Source organism: Scardinius erythrophthalmus (assembly GCF_964197995.2).
Source record: "Scardinius erythrophthalmus genome assembly, chromosome: 3".
Taxonomy (NCBI): Eukaryota; Metazoa; Chordata; class Actinopteri; order Cypriniformes; family Leuciscidae; genus Scardinius; species Scardinius erythrophthalmus.
The window spans coordinates 59,787,860-59,806,853 of NC_138223.1; the positions used below are offsets into that span (position 1 = coordinate 59,787,860).

The 18,994-nt window shown below is 47.9% G+C and overlaps 1 protein-coding gene across 6 annotated transcripts in view; it reads right to left on the reverse strand.

The window, feature by feature from the left end:
- Nucleotides 1-804: 804 nt before the first annotated feature.
- Nucleotides 805-18,994, reverse strand: part of rexo5 (RNA exonuclease 5) — a 32,143-nt gene continuing 13,953 nt past the window's right edge. Inside the window, exons 11-19 of one of the 6 annotated variants that reach the window (XM_081362186.1) lie at nucleotides 3,020-3,105; nucleotides 2,822-2,948; nucleotides 2,474-2,593; nucleotides 2,262-2,399; nucleotides 1,946-2,038; nucleotides 1,638-1,857; nucleotides 1,345-1,511; nucleotides 1,113-1,240; nucleotides 805-1,008 (exon numbers count right to left, since the gene is read on the reverse strand). In XM_081362186.1, coding sequence (XP_081218312.1) covers nucleotides 957-1,008; nucleotides 1,113-1,240; nucleotides 1,345-1,511; nucleotides 1,638-1,857; nucleotides 1,946-2,038; nucleotides 2,262-2,399; nucleotides 2,474-2,593; nucleotides 2,822-2,948; nucleotides 3,020-3,105 — 1,131 coding nt within the window. In that variant the 3' untranslated portion in view covers nucleotides 805-956. Of the gene's footprint in view, nucleotides 1,009-1,112; nucleotides 1,259-1,344; nucleotides 1,512-1,637; nucleotides 1,858-1,945; nucleotides 2,039-2,261; nucleotides 2,400-2,473; nucleotides 2,594-2,821; nucleotides 2,949-3,019; nucleotides 3,106-18,994 lie in introns of all 6 variants that reach the window. The other 5 variants (XM_081362185.1, XM_081362187.1, XM_081362188.1 and 2 more) reach the window with 5 other exon arrangements.

Here is an 18,994-nt window from a genome sequence, read left to right on the forward strand (position 1 = left end):
GCCAACCAAAAACCCATTCTTTGGTGACATTGACTTCCCTAAAGCCGAGCATAGCGCTTTGATGGCGAACTGCTTTCGCTCTCTTCTCTCTCTGGTCTGCGAGTGCGCGCGCGGCCGCGGAGAAGTGCCCTTAGGACCCATATAAGGAAATTCCGCTCTCTCTTACGTAAGACAGAGCCATACTCGAAAAAAACTTTCCGAAACTTGTGACAAACCGGAAGGAGTATTTTTGGAACAAAAATACTCCTTCAAACGTACAACTTAACTTTTGAAACTTTGTCCATGTTTAGCATGGGAATCCAACTCTTTACCAGTGTAAAAAACTCAGTATGCATGAAACAGCATTTCACCCCCCCTTTAAGTGTGTTTAGTGAATATTAGCAGATTGTGATTTTGATGGACTGAAACATGTCTACATCCCCGTCCCCTTTCCTTTAGTCTGAGGAACTGAGGAGACCGGTCTCTGGATCCCCTGGATCTGTCCACAAGATTATGTGGGGATAAAAGGGTTAAAGGTGTAAGATGGAGAAAAATAAAACAGTGTAAAACATTCTAAATTAGTTAATGGCAATAAACTGTAATAAAAACAAATTATTATAATAACTGACTGGCAACTCTGCTGCCAGTAGATCACAGTAAAATCCCATGTGGAGCTGTGTAAAGCACTGGGAGACACAGCAAAGCTCAGTATTTCCCAGCGTGTCCTGAAGTATAAAGCCCTCTGTGCCCTGTCAGCGTTCTCTGCTGTGAGGATCATCAGGGCTGCTGTGCTGAGGTCATTCTCCAGGAAGAAGCGAGTCTGTTCATGGGTAAAACTCTTTATTCTCAACAGTATTTAAACACAGTAAAAGTGTGATATAAAAACACAGAATCCCTTCAGCCAATCACAGACGAGCTGGGGATCCCTTCAGCCAATCACAGGCGAGCTGGAATCCCTTCAGCCAATCACAGGCGAGTCACGTCTGTTTGATGTGAACAAAGCAGAGGCCGAGATGATCCATGCCACCACTGCACACACACACACACACACACAACATGAGTCACACTGATACACAAACTCACACAGGACTCTGTGTGTGTGTGTGTAATTATGAGTGAGATTGTAACTGTACCTCCTGGCTCCAGGCAGGATCACGATGCTCAGGCAGTTTCTCTCCAGCGCTCGAAACACTTTTCCCACTTTCCCATCCAGCTTCTTCATCCGGCGCTCCAGCGCTGGCTCCTGGAGGTCACATGACACCTGGAGGTCACATGACACCTGGAGGTCACATGACACTTTCATTTCATCTCATAACTAGCAGAAACAACAGAGGCGTTACCGTTTGACTGACAGCTGTCACTCACCTCACACTCCTCCGTCTGCTCTGGGCTGGTTTCCGTAGTAACGGGGTGTGTGTGTGTCCATGAGGTCATGTGGGGCGGAGTCAGAGCGTGACAGACTGACAGCTTCCTGTTGCCGATCTGAAGGGCGACGCCCACTGAGGCCTGAACGCTGTCAGCGCTCGCGAACTCTACACACACACACACACACACACACACACGCACACACACACACACACACACATAATGAGGACTCTCTCGCTGTAATCTTCTTCCATGATATGATATGAATGAAGCTGTGTGGGCTTCATACGCACTGATGAGGGCGTGTCGGGGGCGTTTCCCAGCATGCTCTGCGGCGCTGCTGATCTGCTGAACGGGGCCGAACTGCGTGAAGGTCTGGAGCTGGTCGTCATGGCGACGGGGTTTAGTGGACAGGTTACACACGTAGATCATGTGACCAATGAGGGGGTCGTCCCGACGCTCAGACACACGCTGGTCCAGATCCAGACAGAGCTCGTGTACGGGTCGCCGAACCTGATCAGTACAGCAGAACCTCAGAGCTGTGTGTGTGTGTGTGTGTGTGTGTGTGTGTGTAATCTAATGAAGTGTGTGAATGCGAGACCTTGATGGTGCAGTCGTTGATCTGGTGTCCATTCAGGAGATCTAGTGCGAGCTGAGCTCCTTCAAGATGCTCAAACACCACCTCAGCGTGAACCTACACACACACACACACACACACAGAGAGAGAGAGAGACGACAACTACATTCAGTGTGTGTGTGTGTGTGTGTGTGTTGAACTCCGTGTGTGTGTATGTGTGTGTGTGTTACCCCGTGTGTGTGTGTGTGTGTTACCGCGTGTGTGTGTGTGTGTGTTACCGCGTGTGTGTGTGTGTGTGTGTGTGTGTGTGTGTGTGTGTGTGTGTGTGTGTGTGTGTTACCCTGTGTGTGTGCTGCAGCAGGCGTATGGTCCGGAGGCGTCCGCAGTGCTTCAGGAGTGTGTGTATGTCTCTCTCTGTGCTGTCGGCGGGCAGCGGGCCGATATACAACACACACATCTGCCTCAGACCCTCACACACCTGGAACACACTCACGTCAACGTCATACAGTCGTGTGTGTGTGTGTGTGTGTGTGTGTATGTGTGTGTGTGTACCTGCTGCAGGTGCTGCTGTCGCCCCGTCGCTGTCATGTGATTCAGTGTGTTGCTGAACGATGAGAACCGAAGGACACTGAGCGAGTACAACTGAACCAGCCGTCTGAACACACACACCACCTACACACACACACACAGTGAGATACAGATGAACACCCACCACCTACACACTCACACACTCTCTCTCTCACACACACACACAGACAGTGAGATACAGATGAACACACACCACCTACACACTCACATACACACACACACACACACACACACTCGCTCTCTCTAACAAACACTCTGTAACAAACACTCACACACTCTCTCTCTCACACACACACACACACACACACACACCTCTCTGTCACTGGAGCACTGCTGTCTCCTGCACTGATTGGCCACTGAACCGTTGGTCTCCACAGCTCCGCCCAGGAACACTGCTGATTGGCCAGACCCGTAGAGGGCGTGGCCGAAGCGGAGAGAGCTGATTGGACAGAGAGACCGTCAGAAAGGAACGTCCTCAGAGTGTCACGCGTCAGATAAAGAGTCGAGTACCTGAAGCGCTGATCAGACGAGATCTGGTGATCAGAGTCATCGATCTCAGGAGCATCCCACAGTTCATCCAGATGATCCTCTACCACCTGAGAGAGAGAGAGAGAGAGAGACAATCACTGAGACTCTAACACCTGAAAGAGAGAGAGAGAGAGAGAGAGAGAGAGAGAGAGACAATCACTGAGACAATCACTGAGACTCGACCAGCTGAGAGAGAGAGAGAGACAATCGCTTCCATTTGTCGCGAAAACACTTGAACGAGTTGTTTTCAACCAGATCTCTTCCTTCCTTACACAGAACAACCTACTGGAAAACAATCAGCCTGGTTTTAAAAGAGGACACTACACTGAGACGGCCCTGCTCTCAGTAATTGAAGCTCTGAGACTGGCAAGAGCAGCTTCCAAATCCTCAGTTCTCATCCTGCTGGATCTGTCTGCTGCCTTTGACACAGTTAACCACCAGATCCTCCTGTCAATCCTAAAGATGAAGGGCATCTCGGGAACCGCACTCCAATGGTTCAAGTCTTACCTCTCAGGTAGGTCCTTTAGGGTATCGTGGAGGGGTGAGGTGTCTAAGACCCAACATCTAGCTACTGGAGTGCCTCAGGGCTCAGTGCTGGGACCGCTTCTCTTCTCCATCTACATGACATCACTAGGATCTGTGATTCAGAAACATGGTTTTCCCCATCACTGTTATCATCTAGCTACTGGAGTGCCTCAGGGCTCAGTGCTGGGACCACTTCTCTTCTCCATCTACATGACATCACTAGGATCTGTGATTCAGAAACATGGTTTATCCCATCACTGTTATCATCTAGCTACTGGAGTGCCTCAGGGCTCAGTGCTGGGACCGCTTCTCTTCTCCATCTACATGTCATCACTAGGATCTGTGATTCAGAAACATGGTTTATCCCATCACTGTTATCATCTAGCTACTGGAGTGCCTCAGGGCTCAGTGCTGGGACCACTTCTCTTCTCCATCTACATGACATCACTAGGATCTGTGATTCAGAAACATGGTTTATCCCATCACTGTTATCATCTAGCTACTGGAGTGCCTCAGGGCTCAGTGCTGGGACCGCTTCTCTTCTCCATCTACATGTCATCACTAGATCTGTCATTCAGAAACATGGTTTATCCCATCACTGTTATCATCTAGCTACTGGAGTGCCTCAGGGCTCAGTGCTGGGACCGCTTCTCTTCTCCATCTACATGTCATCACTAGATCTGTCATTCAGAAACATGGTTTACCCCATCACTGTTATCATCTAGCTACTGGAGTGCCTCAGGGCTCAGTGCTGGGACCGCTTCTCTTCTCCATCTACATGACATCACTAGATCTGTCATTCAGAAACATGGTTTATCCCATCACTGTTATCATCTAGCTACTGGAGTGCCTCAGGGCTCAGTGCTGGGACCGCTTCTCTTCTCCATCTACATGTCATCACTAGATCTGTCATTCAGAAACATGGTTTACCCCATCACTGTTATCATCTAGCTACTGGAGTGCCTCAGGGCTCAGTGCTGGGACCGCTTCTCTTCTCCATCTACATGTCATCACTAGATCTGTCATTCAGAAACATGGTTTATCTCATCACTGTTATCATCTAGCTACTGGAGTGCCTCAGGGCTCAGTGCTGGGACCGCTTCTCTTCTCCATCTACATGTCATCACTAGATCTGTCATTCAGAAACATGGTTTATCCCATCACTGTTATCATCTAGCTACTGGAGTGCCTCAGGGCTCAGTGCTGGGACCGCTTCTCTTCTCCATCTACATGTCATCACTAGATCTGTCATTCAGAAACATGGTTTACCCCATCACTGTTATCATCTAGCTACTGGAGTGCCTCAGGGCTCAGTGCTGGGACCGCTTCTCTTCTCCATCTACATGACATCACTAGGATCTGTGATTCAGAAACATGGTTTATCCCATCACTGCTATCATCTAGCTACTGGAGTGCCTCAGGGCTCAGTGCTGGGACCGCTTCTCTTCTCCATCTACATGACATCACTAGGATCTGTGATTCAGAAACATGGTTTATCCCATCACTGTTATCATCTAGCTACTGGAGTGCCTCAGGGCTCAGTGCTGGGACCGCTTCTCTTCTCCATCTACATGTCATCCCTAGTGTCTGTCATTCAGAAACATGGTTTATCCCATCACTATTATCATCTAGATACTGGTGTGCCTCAGGGCTCAGTGCTGGGACCGCTTCTCTTCTCCATCTACATGTCATCCCTAGGATCTGTCATTCAGAGACATGGTTTACCCCATCACTGTTATCATCTAGCTACTGGAGTGCCTCAGGGCTCAGTGCTGGGACCGCTTCTCTTCTACATCTACATGTCATCACTAGGATCTGTCATTCAGAAACATGGTTTTTCCCATCACTGTTATCATCTAGCTACTGGAGTGCCTCAGGGCTCAGTGCTGGGACCGCTTCTCTTCTCCATCTACATGTCATCACTAGATCTGTCATTCAGAAACATGGTTTATCCCATCACTGTTATCATCTAGCTACTGGTGTGCCTCAGGGCTCAGTGCTGGGACCGCTTCTCTCTTCTCCATCTACATGTCATCACTAGATCTGTCATTCAGAAACATGGTTTATCCCATCACTGTTATCATCTAGCTACTGGAGTGCCTCAGGGCTCAGTGCTGGGACCGCTTCTCTTCTCCATCTACATGTCATCACTAGTGTCTGTCATTCAGAAACATGGTTTATCCCATCACTGTTATCATCTAGCTACTGGAGTGCCTCAGGGCTCAGTGCTGGGACCGCTTCTCTTCTCCATCTACATGTCATCACTAGTGTCTGTCATTCAGAAACATGGTTTTTCCCATCAGTGTTATCATCTAGCTACTGGAGTGCCTCAGGGCTCAGTGCTGGGACCGCTTCTCTTCTCCATCTACATGACATCACTAGGATCTGTCATTCAGACACATGGTTTATCCCATCACTGTTATCATCTAGCTACTGGAGTGCCTCAGGGCTCAGTGCTGGGACCGCTTCTCTTCTCCATCTACATGTCATCCCTAGGATCTGTGATTCAGAAACATGGTTTATCCCATCACTGTTATCATCTAGCTACTGGAGTGCCTCAGGGCTCAGTGCTGGGACCGCTTCTCTTCTCCATCTACATGTCATCCCTAGGATCTGTGATTCAGAAACATGGTTTACCCCATCACTGTTATCATCTAGCTACTGGAGTGCCTCAGGGCTCAGTGCTGGGACCGCTTCTCTTCTCCATCTACATGTCATCACTAGATCTGTCATTCAGAAACATGGTTTATCCCATCACTGTTATCATCTAGCTACTGGTGTGCCTCAGGGCTCAGTGCTGGGACCGCTTCTCTTCTCCATCTACATGTCATCCCTAGTGTCTGTGATTCAGAAACATGGTTTACCCCATCACTGTTATCATCTAGCTACTGGAGTGCCTCAGGGCTCAGTGCTGGGACCGCTTCTCTTCTCCATCTACATGTCATCCCTAGGATCTGTGATTCAGAAACATGGTTTATCCCATCACTGTTATCATCTAGCTACTGGAGTGCCTCAGGGCTCAGTGCTGGGACCGCTTCTCTTCTCCATCTACATGTCATCCCTAGGATCTGTGATTCAGAAACATGGTTTACCCCATCACTGTTATCATCTAGCTACTGGAGTGCCTCAGGGCTCAGTGCTGGGACCGCTTCTCTTCTCCATCTACATGTCATCACTAGATCTGTCATTCAGAAACATGGTTTATCCCATCACTGTTATCATCTAGCTACTGGTGTGCCTCAGGGCTCAGTGCTGGGACCGCTTCTCTTCTCCATCTACATGTCATCCCTAGGATCTGTGATTCAGAAACATGGTTTACCCCATCACTGTTATCATCTAGCTACTGGAGTGCCTCAGGGCTCAGTGCTGGGACCGCTTCTCTTCTCCATCTACATGACATCACTAGGATCTGTGATTCAGAAACATGGTTTATCCCATCACTGTTATCATCTAGCTACTGGAGTGCCTCAGGGCTCAGTGCTGGGACCGCTTCTCTTCTCCATCTACATGACATCCCTAGGATCTGTGATTCAGAAACATGGTTTATCCCATCACTGTTATCATCTAGCTACTGGAGTGCCTCAGGGCTCAGTGCTGGGACCGCTTCTCTTCTCCATCTACATGACATCACTAGGATCTGTCATTCAGACACATGGTTTATCCCATCACTGTTATCATCTAGCTACTGGAGTGCCTCAGGGCTCAGTGCTGGGACCGCTTCTCTTCTCCATCTACATGTCATCCCTAGGATCTGTGATTCAGAAACATGGTTTATCCCATCACTGTTATCATCTAGCTACTGGAGTGCCTCAGGGCTCAGTGCTGGGACTGCCTCTCTTCTCTTCTCCATCTACATGACATCACTAGGATCTGTCATTCAGAAACATGGTTTATCCCATCACTGTTATCATCTAGCTACTGGAGTGCCTCAGGGCTCAGTGCTGGGACCGCTTCTCTTCTCCATCTACATGTCATCATTAGGATCTATCATTCAGAAACATGGTTTATCTCATCACTGTTATCATCTAGCTACTGGAGTGCCTCAGGGCTCAGTGCTGGGACCGCTTCTCTTCTCCATCTACATGTCATCACTAGGATCTGTCATTCAGAAACATGGTTTATCCCATCACTGTTATCTTCTACTGTAGCTACTGGAGTGCCTCAGGGCTCAGTGCTGGGACCGCTTCTCTTCTCCATCTACATGTCATCATTAGGATCTATCATTCAGAAACATGGTTTATCCCATCACTGTTATCATCTAGCTACTGGAGTGCCTCAGGGCTCAGTGCTGGGACCACTTCTCTTCTCCATCTACATGTCATCACTAGTGTCTGTCATTCAGAAACATGGTTTTTCCCATCACTGTTATCATCTAGCTACTGGAGTGCCTCAGGGCTCAGTGCTGGGACCGCCTCTCTTCTCCATCTACATGTCATCACTAGTGTCTGTCATTCAGAAACATGGTTTTTCCCATCACTGTTATCATCTAGCTACTGGAGTGCCTCAGGGCTCAGTGCTGGGACCGCCTCTCTTCTCCATCTACATGTCATCACTAGTGTCTGTCATTCAGAAACATGGTTTATCCCATCACTGTTATCATCTAGCTACTGGAGTGCCTCAGGGCTCAGTGCTGGGACCGCTTCTCTTCTCCATCTACATGTCATCACTAGGATCTGTCATTCAGAAACATGGTTTATCCCATCACTGTTATCATCTAGCTACTGGAGTGCCTCAGGGCTCAGTGCTGGGACCGCTTCTCTTCTCCATCTACATGTCATCACTAGTGTCTGTCATTCAGAAACATGGTTTATCCCATCACTGTTATCATCTAGCTACTGGTGTGCCTCAGGGCTCAGTGCTGGGACCGCTTCTCTTCTCCATCTACATGTCATCACTAGATCTGTCATTCAGAAACATGGTTTATCCCATCACTGTTATCATCTAGCTACTGGAGTGCCTCAGGGCTCAGTGCTGGGACCGCTTCTCTTCTCCATCTACATGTCATCACTAGTGTCTGTCATTCAGAAACATGGTTTATCCCATCACTGTTATCATCTAGCTACTGGAGTGCCTCAGGGCTCAGTGCTGGGACCGCTTCTCTTCTCCATCTACATGTCATCACTAGGATCTGTCATTCAGAAACATGGTTTATCCCATCACTGTTATCATCTAGCTACTGGAGTGCCTCAGGGCTCAGTGCTGGGACCGCTTCTCTTCTCCATCTACATGTCATCACTAGTGTCTGTCATTCAGAAACATGGTTTATCCCATCACTGTTATCATCTAGCTACTGGTGTGCCTCAGGGCTCAGTGCTGGGACCGCTTCTCTTCTCCATCTACATGTCATCACTAGATCTGTCATTCAGAAACATGGTTTATCCCATCACTGTTATCATCTAGCTACTGGAGTGCCTCAGGGCTCAGTGCTGGGACCGCCTCTCTTCTCCATCTACATGTCATCACTAGATCTGTCATTCAGAAACATGGTTTATCCCATCACTGTTATCATCTAGCTACTGGAGTGCCTCAGGGCTCAGTGCTGGGGCCGCTTCTCTTCTCCATCTACATGTCATCACTAGGATCTGTCATTCAGAAACATGGTTTATCCATCACTGTTATCATCTAGCTACTGGAGTGCCTCAGGGCTCAGTGCTGGGACCGCCTCTCTTCTCCATCTACATGTCATCACTAGATCTGTCATTCAGAAACATGGTTTATCCCATCACTGTTATCATCTAGTTACTGGTGTGCCTCAGGGCTCAGTGCTGGGACCGCTTCTCTTCTCCATCTACATGTCATCACTAGATCTGTGATTCAGAAACATGGTTTTTCCCATCACTGTTATCATCTAGCTACTGGAGTGCCTCAGGGCTCAGTGCTGGGACCGCCTCTCTTCTCCATCTACATGTCATCACTAGATCTGTCATTCAGAAACATGGTTTATCCCATCACTGTTATCATCTAGCTACTGGTGTGCCTCAGGGCTCAGTGCTGGGACCGCTTCTCTTCTCCATCTACATGTCATCACTAGATCTGTGATTCAGAAACATGGTTTACCCCATCACTGTTATCATCTAGCTACTGGAGTGCCTCAGGGCTCAGTGCTGGGACCGCTTCTCTTCTCCATCTACATGTCATCACTAGATCTGTCATTCAGAAACATGGTTTATCTCATCACTGTTATCATCTAGCTACTGGAGTGCCTCAGGGCTCAGTGCTGGGACCGCTTCTCTTCTCCATCTACATGTCATCACTGGGATCTGTCATTCAGAAACATGGTTTATCCCATCACTGTTATCATCTAGCTACTGGAGTGCCTCAGGGCTCAGTGCTGGGACCGCTTCTCTTCTCCATCTACATGTCATCACTAGATCTGTCATTCAGAAACATGGTTTATCCCATCACTGTTATCATCTAGCTACTGGAGTGCCTCAGGGCTCAGTGCTGGGACCGCTTCTCTTCTCCATCTACATGTCATCACTAGATCTGTCATTCAGAAACATGGTTTATCCCATCACTGTTATCATCTAGCTACTGGAGTGCCTCAGGGCTCAGTGCTGGGACCGCTTCTCTTCTCCATCTACATGTCATCACTAGATCTGTCATTCAGAAACATGGTTTATCCCATCACTGTTATCATCTAGCTACTGGAGTGCCTCAGGGCTCAGTGCTGGGACCGCTTCTCTTCTCCATCTACATGTCATCACTAGATCTGTCATTCAGAAACATGGTTTACCCCATCACTGTTATCATCTAGCTACTGGAGTGCCTCAGGGCTCAGTGCTGGGACCGCCTCTCTTCTCCATCTACATGTCATCACTAGATCTGTCATTCAGAAACATGGTTTATCCCATCACTGTTATCATCTAGCTACTGGTGTGCCTCAGGGCTCAGTGCTGGGACCGCTTCTCTTCTCCATCTACATGTCATCACTAGTGTCTGTCATTCAGAAACATGGTTTATCCCATCACTGTTATCATCTAGCTACTGGTGTGCCTCAGGGCTCAGTGCTGGGACCGCTTCTCTTCTCCATCTACATGTCATCACTAGTGTCTGTCATTCAGAAACATGGTTTACCCCATCACTGTTATCATCTAGCTACTGGAGTGCCTCAGGGCTCAGTGCTGGGACCGCCTCTCTTCTCCATCTACATGTCATCACTAGATCTGTCATTCAGAAACATGGTTTATCCCATCACTGTTATCATCTAGCTACTGGTGTGCCTCAGGGCTCAGTGCTGGGACCGCTTCTCTTCTCCATCTACATGTCATCACTAGTGTCTGTCATTCAGAAACATGGTTTACCCCATCACTGTTATCATCTAGCTACTGGTGTGCCTCAGGGCTCAGTGCTGGGACCGCTTCTCTTCTCCATCTACATGTCATCACTAGTGTCTGTCATTCAGAAACATGGTTTACCCCATCACTGTTATCATCTAGCTACTGGAGTGCCTCAGGGCTCAGTGCTGGGACCGCTTCTCTTCTCCATCTACATGTCATCACTGGGATCTGTCATTCAGAAACATGGTTTATCTCATCACTGTTATCATCTAGCTACTGGAGTGCCTCAGGGCTCAGTGCTGGGACCGCTTCTCTTCTCCATCTACATGTCATCACTAGATCTGTCATTCAGAAACATGGTTTACCCCATCACTGTTATCATCTAGCTACTGGAGTGCCTCAGGGCTCAGTGCTGGGACCGCTTCTCTTCTCCATCTACATGTCATCCCTAGGATCTGTGATTCAGAAACATGGTTTATCCCATCACTGTTATCATCTAGCTACTGGAGTGCCTCAGGGCTCAGTGCTGGGACCGCTTCTCTTCTCCATCTACATGTCATCCCTAGGATCTGTGATTCAGAAACATGGTTTACCCCATCACTGTTATCATCTAGCTACTGGAGTGCCTCAGGGCTCAGTGCTGGGACCGCTTCTCTTCTCCATCTACATGTCATCACTAGATCTGTCATTCAGAAACATGGTTTATCCCATCACTGTTATCATCTAGCTACTGGTGTGCCTCAGGGCTCAGTGCTGGGACCGCTTCTCTTCTCCATCTACATGTCATCCCTAGGATCTGTGATTCAGAAACATGGTTTACCCCATCACTGTTATCATCTAGCTACTGGAGTGCCTCAGGGCTCAGTGCTGGGACCGCTTCTCTTCTCCATCTACATGACATCACTAGGATCTGTGATTCAGAAACATGGTTTATCCCATCACTGTTATCATCTAGCTACTGGAGTGCCTCAGGGCTCAGTGCTGGGACCGCTTCTCTTCTCCATCTACATGACATCCCTAGGATCTGTGATTCAGAAACATGGTTTATCCCATCACTGTTATCATCTAGCTACTGGAGTGCCTCAGGGCTCAGTGCTGGGACCGCTTCTCTTCTCCATCTACATGACATCACTAGGATCTGTCATTCAGACACATGGTTTATCCCATCACTGTTATCATCTAGCTACTGGAGTGCCTCAGGGCTCAGTGCTGGGACCGCTTCTCTTCTCCATCTACATGTCATCCCTAGGATCTGTGATTCAGAAACATGGTTTATCCCATCACTGTTATCATCTAGCTACTGGAGTGCCTCAGGGCTCAGTGCTGGGACTGCCTCTCTTCTCTTCTCCATCTACATGACATCACTAGGATCTGTCATTCAGAAACATGGTTTATCCCATCACTGTTATCATCTAGCTACTGGAGTGCCTCAGGGCTCAGTGCTGGGACCGCTTCTCTTCTCCATCTACATGTCATCATTAGGATCTATCATTCAGAAACATGGTTTATCTCATCACTGTTATCATCTAGCTACTGGAGTGCCTCAGGGCTCAGTGCTGGGACCGCTTCTCTTCTCCATCTACATGTCATCACTAGGATCTGTCATTCAGAAACATGGTTTATCCCATCACTGTTATCATCTAGCTACTGGAGTGCCTCAGGGCTCAGTGCTGGGACCACTTCTCTTCTCCATCTACATGTCATCACTAGGATCTGTCATTCAGAAACATGGTTTATCCCATCACTGTTATCATCTACTGTAGCTACTGGAGTGCCTCAGGGCTCAGTGCTGGGACCGCTTCTCTTCTCCATCTACATGTCATCATTAGGATCTATCATTCAGAAACATGGTTTATCCCATCACTGTTATCATCTAGCTACTGGAGTGCCTCAGGGCTCAGTGCTGGGACCACTTCTCTTCTCCATCTACATGTCATCACTAGTGTCTGTCATTCAGAAACATGGTTTTTCCCATCACTGTTATCATCTAGCTACTGGAGTGCCTCAGGGCTCAGTGCTGGGACCGCCTCTCTTCTCCATCTACATGTCATCACTAGTGTCTGTCATTCAGAAACATGGTTTTTCCCATCACTGTTATCATCTAGCTACTGGAGTGCCTCAGGGCTCAGTGCTGGGACCGCCTCTCTTCTCCATCTACATGTCATCACTAGTGTCTGTCATTCAGAAACATGGTTTATCCCATCACTGTTATCATCTAGCTACTGGAGTGCCTCAGGGCTCAGTGCTGGGACCGCTTCTCTTCTCCATCTACATGTCATCACTAGGATCTGTCATTCAGAAACATGGTTTATCCCATCACTGTTATCATCTAGCTACTGGAGTGCCTCAGGGCTCAGTGCTGGGACCGCTTCTCTTCTCCATCTACATGTCATCACTAGTGTCTGTCATTCAGAAACATGGTTTATCCCATCACTGTTATCATCTAGCTACTGGTGTGCCTCAGGGCTCAGTGCTGGGACCGCTTCTCTTCTCCATCTACATGTCATCACTAGATCTGTCATTCAGAAACATGGTTTATCCCATCACTGTTATCATCTAGCTACTGGAGTGCCTCAGGGCTCAGTGCTGGGACCGCTTCTCTTCTCCATCTACATGTCATCACTAGTGTCTGTCATTCAGAAACATGGTTTATCCCATCACTGTTATCATCTAGCTACTGGAGTGCCTCAGGGCTCAGTGCTGGGACCGCTTCTCTTCTCCATCTACATGTCATCACTAGGATCTGTCATTCAGAAACATGGTTTATCCCATCACTGTTATCATCTAGCTACTGGAGTGCCTCAGGGCTCAGTGCTGGGACCGCTTCTCTTCTCCATCTACATGTCATCACTAGTGTCTGTCATTCAGAAACATGGTTTATCCCATCACTGTTATCATCTAGCTACTGGTGTGCCTCAGGGCTCAGTGCTGGGACCGCTTCTCTTCTCCATCTACATGTCATCACTAGATCTGTCATTCAGAAACATGGTTTATCCCATCACTGTTATCATCTAGCTACTGGAGTGCCTCAGGGCTCAGTGCTGGGACCGCCTCTCTTCTCCATCTACATGTCATCACTAGATCTGTCATTCAGAAACATGGTTTATCCCATCACTGTTATCATCTAGCTACTGGAGTGCCTCAGGGCTCAGTGCTGGGGCCGCTTCTCTTCTCCATCTACATGTCATCACTAGGATCTGTCATTCAGAAACATGGTTTATCCATCACTGTTATCATCTAGCTACTGGAGTGCCTCAGGGCTCAGTGCTGGGACCGCCTCTCTTCTCCATCTACATGTCATCACTAGATCTGTCATTCAGAAACATGGTTTATCCCATCACTGTTATCATCTAGTTACTGGTGTGCCTCAGGGCTCAGTGCTGGGACCGCTTCTCTTCTCCATCTACATGTCATCACTAGATCTGTGATTCAGAAACATGGTTTTTCCCATCACTGTTATCATCTAGCTACTGGAGTGCCTCAGGGCTCAGTGCTGGGACCGCCTCTCTTCTCCATCTACATGTCATCACTAGATCTGTCATTCAGAAACATGGTTTATCCCATCACTGTTATCATCTAGCTACTGGTGTGCCTCAGGGCTCAGTGCTGGGACCGCTTCTCTTCTCCATCTACATGTCATCACTAGATCTGTGATTCAGAAACATGGTTTACCCCATCACTGTTATCATCTAGCTACTGGAGTGCCTCAGGGCTCAGTGCTGGGACCGCTTCTCTTCTCCATCTACATGTCATCACTAGATCTGTCATTCAGAAACATGGTTTATCTCATCACTGTTATCATCTAGCTACTGGAGTGCCTCAGGGCTCAGTGCTGGGACCGCTTCTCTTCTCCATCTACATGTCATCACTGGGATCTGTCATTCAGAAACATGGTTTATCCCATCACTGTTATCATCTAGCTACTGGAGTGCCTCAGGGCTCAGTGCTGGGACCGCTTCTCTTCTCCATCTACATGTCATCACTAGATCTGTCATTCAGAAACATGGTTTATCCCATCACTGTTATCATCTAGCTACTGGAGTGCCTCAGGGCTCAGTGCTGGGACCGCTTCTCTTCTCCATCTACATGTCATCACTAGATCTGTCATTCAGAAACATGGTTTACCCCATCACTGTTATCATCTAGCTACTGGAGTGCCTCAGGGCTCAGTGCTGGGACCGCTTCTCTTCTCCATCTACATGTCATCCCTAGGATCTGTGATTCAGAAACATGGTTTATCCCATCACTGTTATCATCTAGCTACTGGAGTGCCTCAGGGCTCAGTGCTGGGACCGCTTCTCTTCTCCATCTACATGTCATCCCTAGGATCTGTGATTCAGAAACATGGTTTACCCCATCACTGTTATCATCTAGCTACTGGAGTGCCTCAGGGCTCAGTGCTGGGACCGCTTCTCTTCTCCATCTACATGTCATCACTAGATCTGTCATTCAGAAACATGGTTTATCCCATCACTGTTATCATCTAGCTACTGGTGTGCCTCAGGGCTCAGTGCTGGGACCGCTTCTCTTCTCCATCTACATGTCATCCCTAGGATCTGTGATTCAGAAACATGGTTTACCCCATCACTGTTATCATCTAGCTACTGGAGTGCCTCAGGGCTCAGTGCTGGGACCGCTTCTCTTCTCCATCTACATGTCATCACTAGATCTGTCATTCAGAAACATGGTTTATCTCATCACTGTTATCATCTAGCTACTGGAGTGCCTCAGGGCTCAGTGCTGGGACCGCTTCTCTTCTCCATCTACATGTCATCACTGGGATCTGTCATTCAGAAACATGGTTTATCCCATCACTGTTATCATCTAGCTACTGGAGTGCCTCAGGGCTCAGTGCTGGGACCGCTTCTCTTCTCCATCTACATGTCATCACTAGATCTGTCATTCAGAAACATGGTTTATCCCATCACTGTTATCATCTAGCTACTGGAGTGCCTCAGGGCTCAGTGCTGGGACCGCTTCTCTTCTCCATCTACATGTCATCACTAGATCTGTCATTCAGAAACATGGTTTATCCCATCACTGTTATCATCTAGCTACTGGAGTGCCTCAGGGCTCAGTGCTGGGACCGCTTCTCTTCTCCATCTACATGTCATCACTAGATCTGTCATTCAGAAACATGGTTTACCCCATCACTGTTATCATCTAGCTACTGGTGTGCCTCAGGGCTCAGTGCTGGGACCGCTTCTCTTCTCCATCTACATGTCATCACTAGATCTGTCATTCAGAAACATGGTTTATCCCATCACTGTTATCATCTAGCTACTGGAGTGCCTCAGGGCTCAGTGCTGGGACCGCTTCTCTTCTCCATCTACATGTCATCACTAGATCTGTCATTCAGAAACATGGTTTATCCCATCACTGTTATCATCTAGCTACTGGTGTGCCTCAGGGCTCAGTGCTGGGACCGCTTCTCTTCTCCATCTACATGTCATCACTAGTGTCTGTCATTCAGAAACATGGTTTATCCCATCACTGTTATCATCTAGCTACTGGAGTGCCTCAGGGCTCAGTGCTGGGACCACCTCTCTTCTCCATCTACATGTCATCACTAGATCTGTCATTCAGAAACATGGTTTATCCATCACTGTTATCATCTAGCTACTGGAGTGCCTCAGGGCTCAGTGCTGGGACCGCTTCTCTTCTCCATCTACATGTCATCACTAGATCTGTCATTCAGAAACATGGTTTATCCCATCACTGTTATCATCTAGCTACTGGAGTGCCTCAGGGCTCAGTGCTGGGACCGCTTCTCTTCTCCATCTACATGTCATCACTAGATCTGTCATTCAGAAACATGGTTTATCCCATCACTGTTATCATCTAGCTACTGGTGTGCCTCAGGGCTCAGTGCTGGGACCGCTTCTCTTCTCCATCTACATGTCATCACTAGTGTCTGTCATTCAGAAACATGGTTTATCCCATCACTGTTATCATCTAGCTACTGGAGTGCCTCAGGGCTCAGTGCTGGGACCACCTCTCTTCTCCATCTACATGTCATCACTAGATCTGTCATTCAGAAACATGGTTTATCCATCACTGTTATCATCTAGCTACTGGAGTGCCTCAGGGCTCAGTGCTGGGACCGCCTCTCTTCTCCATCTACATGTCATCACTAGATCTGTCATTCAGAAACATGGTTTATCCCATCACTGTTATCATCTAGCTACTGGTGTGCCTCAGGGCTCAGTGCTGGGACCGCTTCTCTTCTCCATCTACATGTCATCACTAGTGTCTGTCATTCAGAAACATGGTTTACCCCATCACTGTTATCATCTAGCTACTGGAGTGCCTCAGGGCTCAGTGCTGGGACCGCTTCTCTTCTCCATCTACATGTCATCACTAGGATCTGTCATTCAGAAACATGGTTTATCCCATCACTGTTATCATCTAGCTACTGGAGTGCCTCAGGGCTCAGTGCTGGGACCACTTCTCTTCTACATCTACATGTCATCACTAGTGTCTGTCATTCAGAAACATGGTTTATCCCATCACTGTTATCATCTAGCTACTGGAGTGCCTCAGGGCTCAGTGCTGGGACCGCTTCTCTTCTCCATCTACATGTCATCACTGGGATCTGTCATTCAGAAACATGGTTTTTCCCATCACTGTTATCATCTAGCTACTGGAGTGCCTCAGGGCTCAGTGCTGGGACCACTTCTCTTCTACATCTACATGTCATCACTAGGATCTGTCATTCAGAAACACGGCTTTTCCTATCACTGCTACGCTGATGACACACAACTCTACCTCTCATTCCAGTCAGACGATCTGACGGTAGCCGATCGTATCTCAGCCTTACAGACATCTCTGGCTGGATGAAGGACCATCACCTTCAACTAAACCTTGCGAAGACAGAGCTACTCGTGGTCCCGCCAACCCAACACTTCACTACAACTTCACCATTTAGCTAGACTCGTCATCCATAACTCCATCTAGGTCAGCCAGGAACCTTGGTGTGGTAATTGATGATCAATTGAACTTCACAGACCACATTGCTAGAACTGCCCGGTCATGTAGATTTGCCTTGTACAACATTAGGAGGATCAGGCCCTTCCTATCAGAGCATGCTACTCAACTCCTTGTCCAAGCGCTAGTTCTATCCAGACTGGACTATTGTAACGCTCTTCTGGCTGGTCTTCCAGCTTGCACAGTCAAACCTCTGCAACTGATCCAGAACGCCGCAGCTAGAGTGGTCTTTAACGAGCCGAAGAGAGCACACGTCACTCCTCTCCTCACTAAATTGCACTGGTTGCCAGTTGCCGCTCGCATCAAATTCAAGTCACTGACGTTTGCCTACAGAACAACCAGTGGTTCTGCTCCCTCTTACTTTAACTCTTTACTTCAGACTTACATGCCATCCAGAAACTTGCGCTCTGCAAGTGAACGGTGTCTTGTAGTGCCATCTCAAAGAGGCACAAAATCTCTTTCTCGGACCTTTACCATGACTGTTCCCTGCTGGAGGAATGATCTGCCTAACTCAACCAGAGCGGCTGAGTCCATAGCCACTTTCAAGAAACGGCTGAATACGTTTCTTTTTCGACAGCACTTGAGATCCAGTAATACTAACACTCTCTCTACTACTCTATTCTATTCTGTTCTATAATAAAACATGTTTTTTAAATTTAATGCGTTAGATTAAACTGAGAAGGGTCACAGCACTTGCATATTGAGTGAGAATCACTGAGACTCAACCAGCTGAGAGAGAGAGAGAGAGAGAGAGAGAGAGAGACAATCACTGAGACTCAACCAGCTGACAAGAGATTCTTCCACACCAACAATGGCTCGACTGATTCACTGGGACGAACCGATTCAACAGAACTGATTCACAGAGATGTCAGATTTGAAAAATCAGTGATTCAGATTTACAAATGAATCATCCAGATTAAAATTTTAACCAGTTTGATTCGATGAGAAGAGCTGAATACATCACTCTTGAGGTCTGCATGTTATTACAGTTCCCCTTCAGTCGGTTCCCCCGGTGCAACACATGACTGTGACCCGCCACTGGTCTCTCAGCGCGTCGGTCCACCCATGTGACCAGAGGAGTTACTGAGAACGGCTCACGCTCTACACCACGCGAGATGGAGTGTGTGTGTGTGCGTGTGTGTGTGAGAGAGATGGAGTGGAGTGT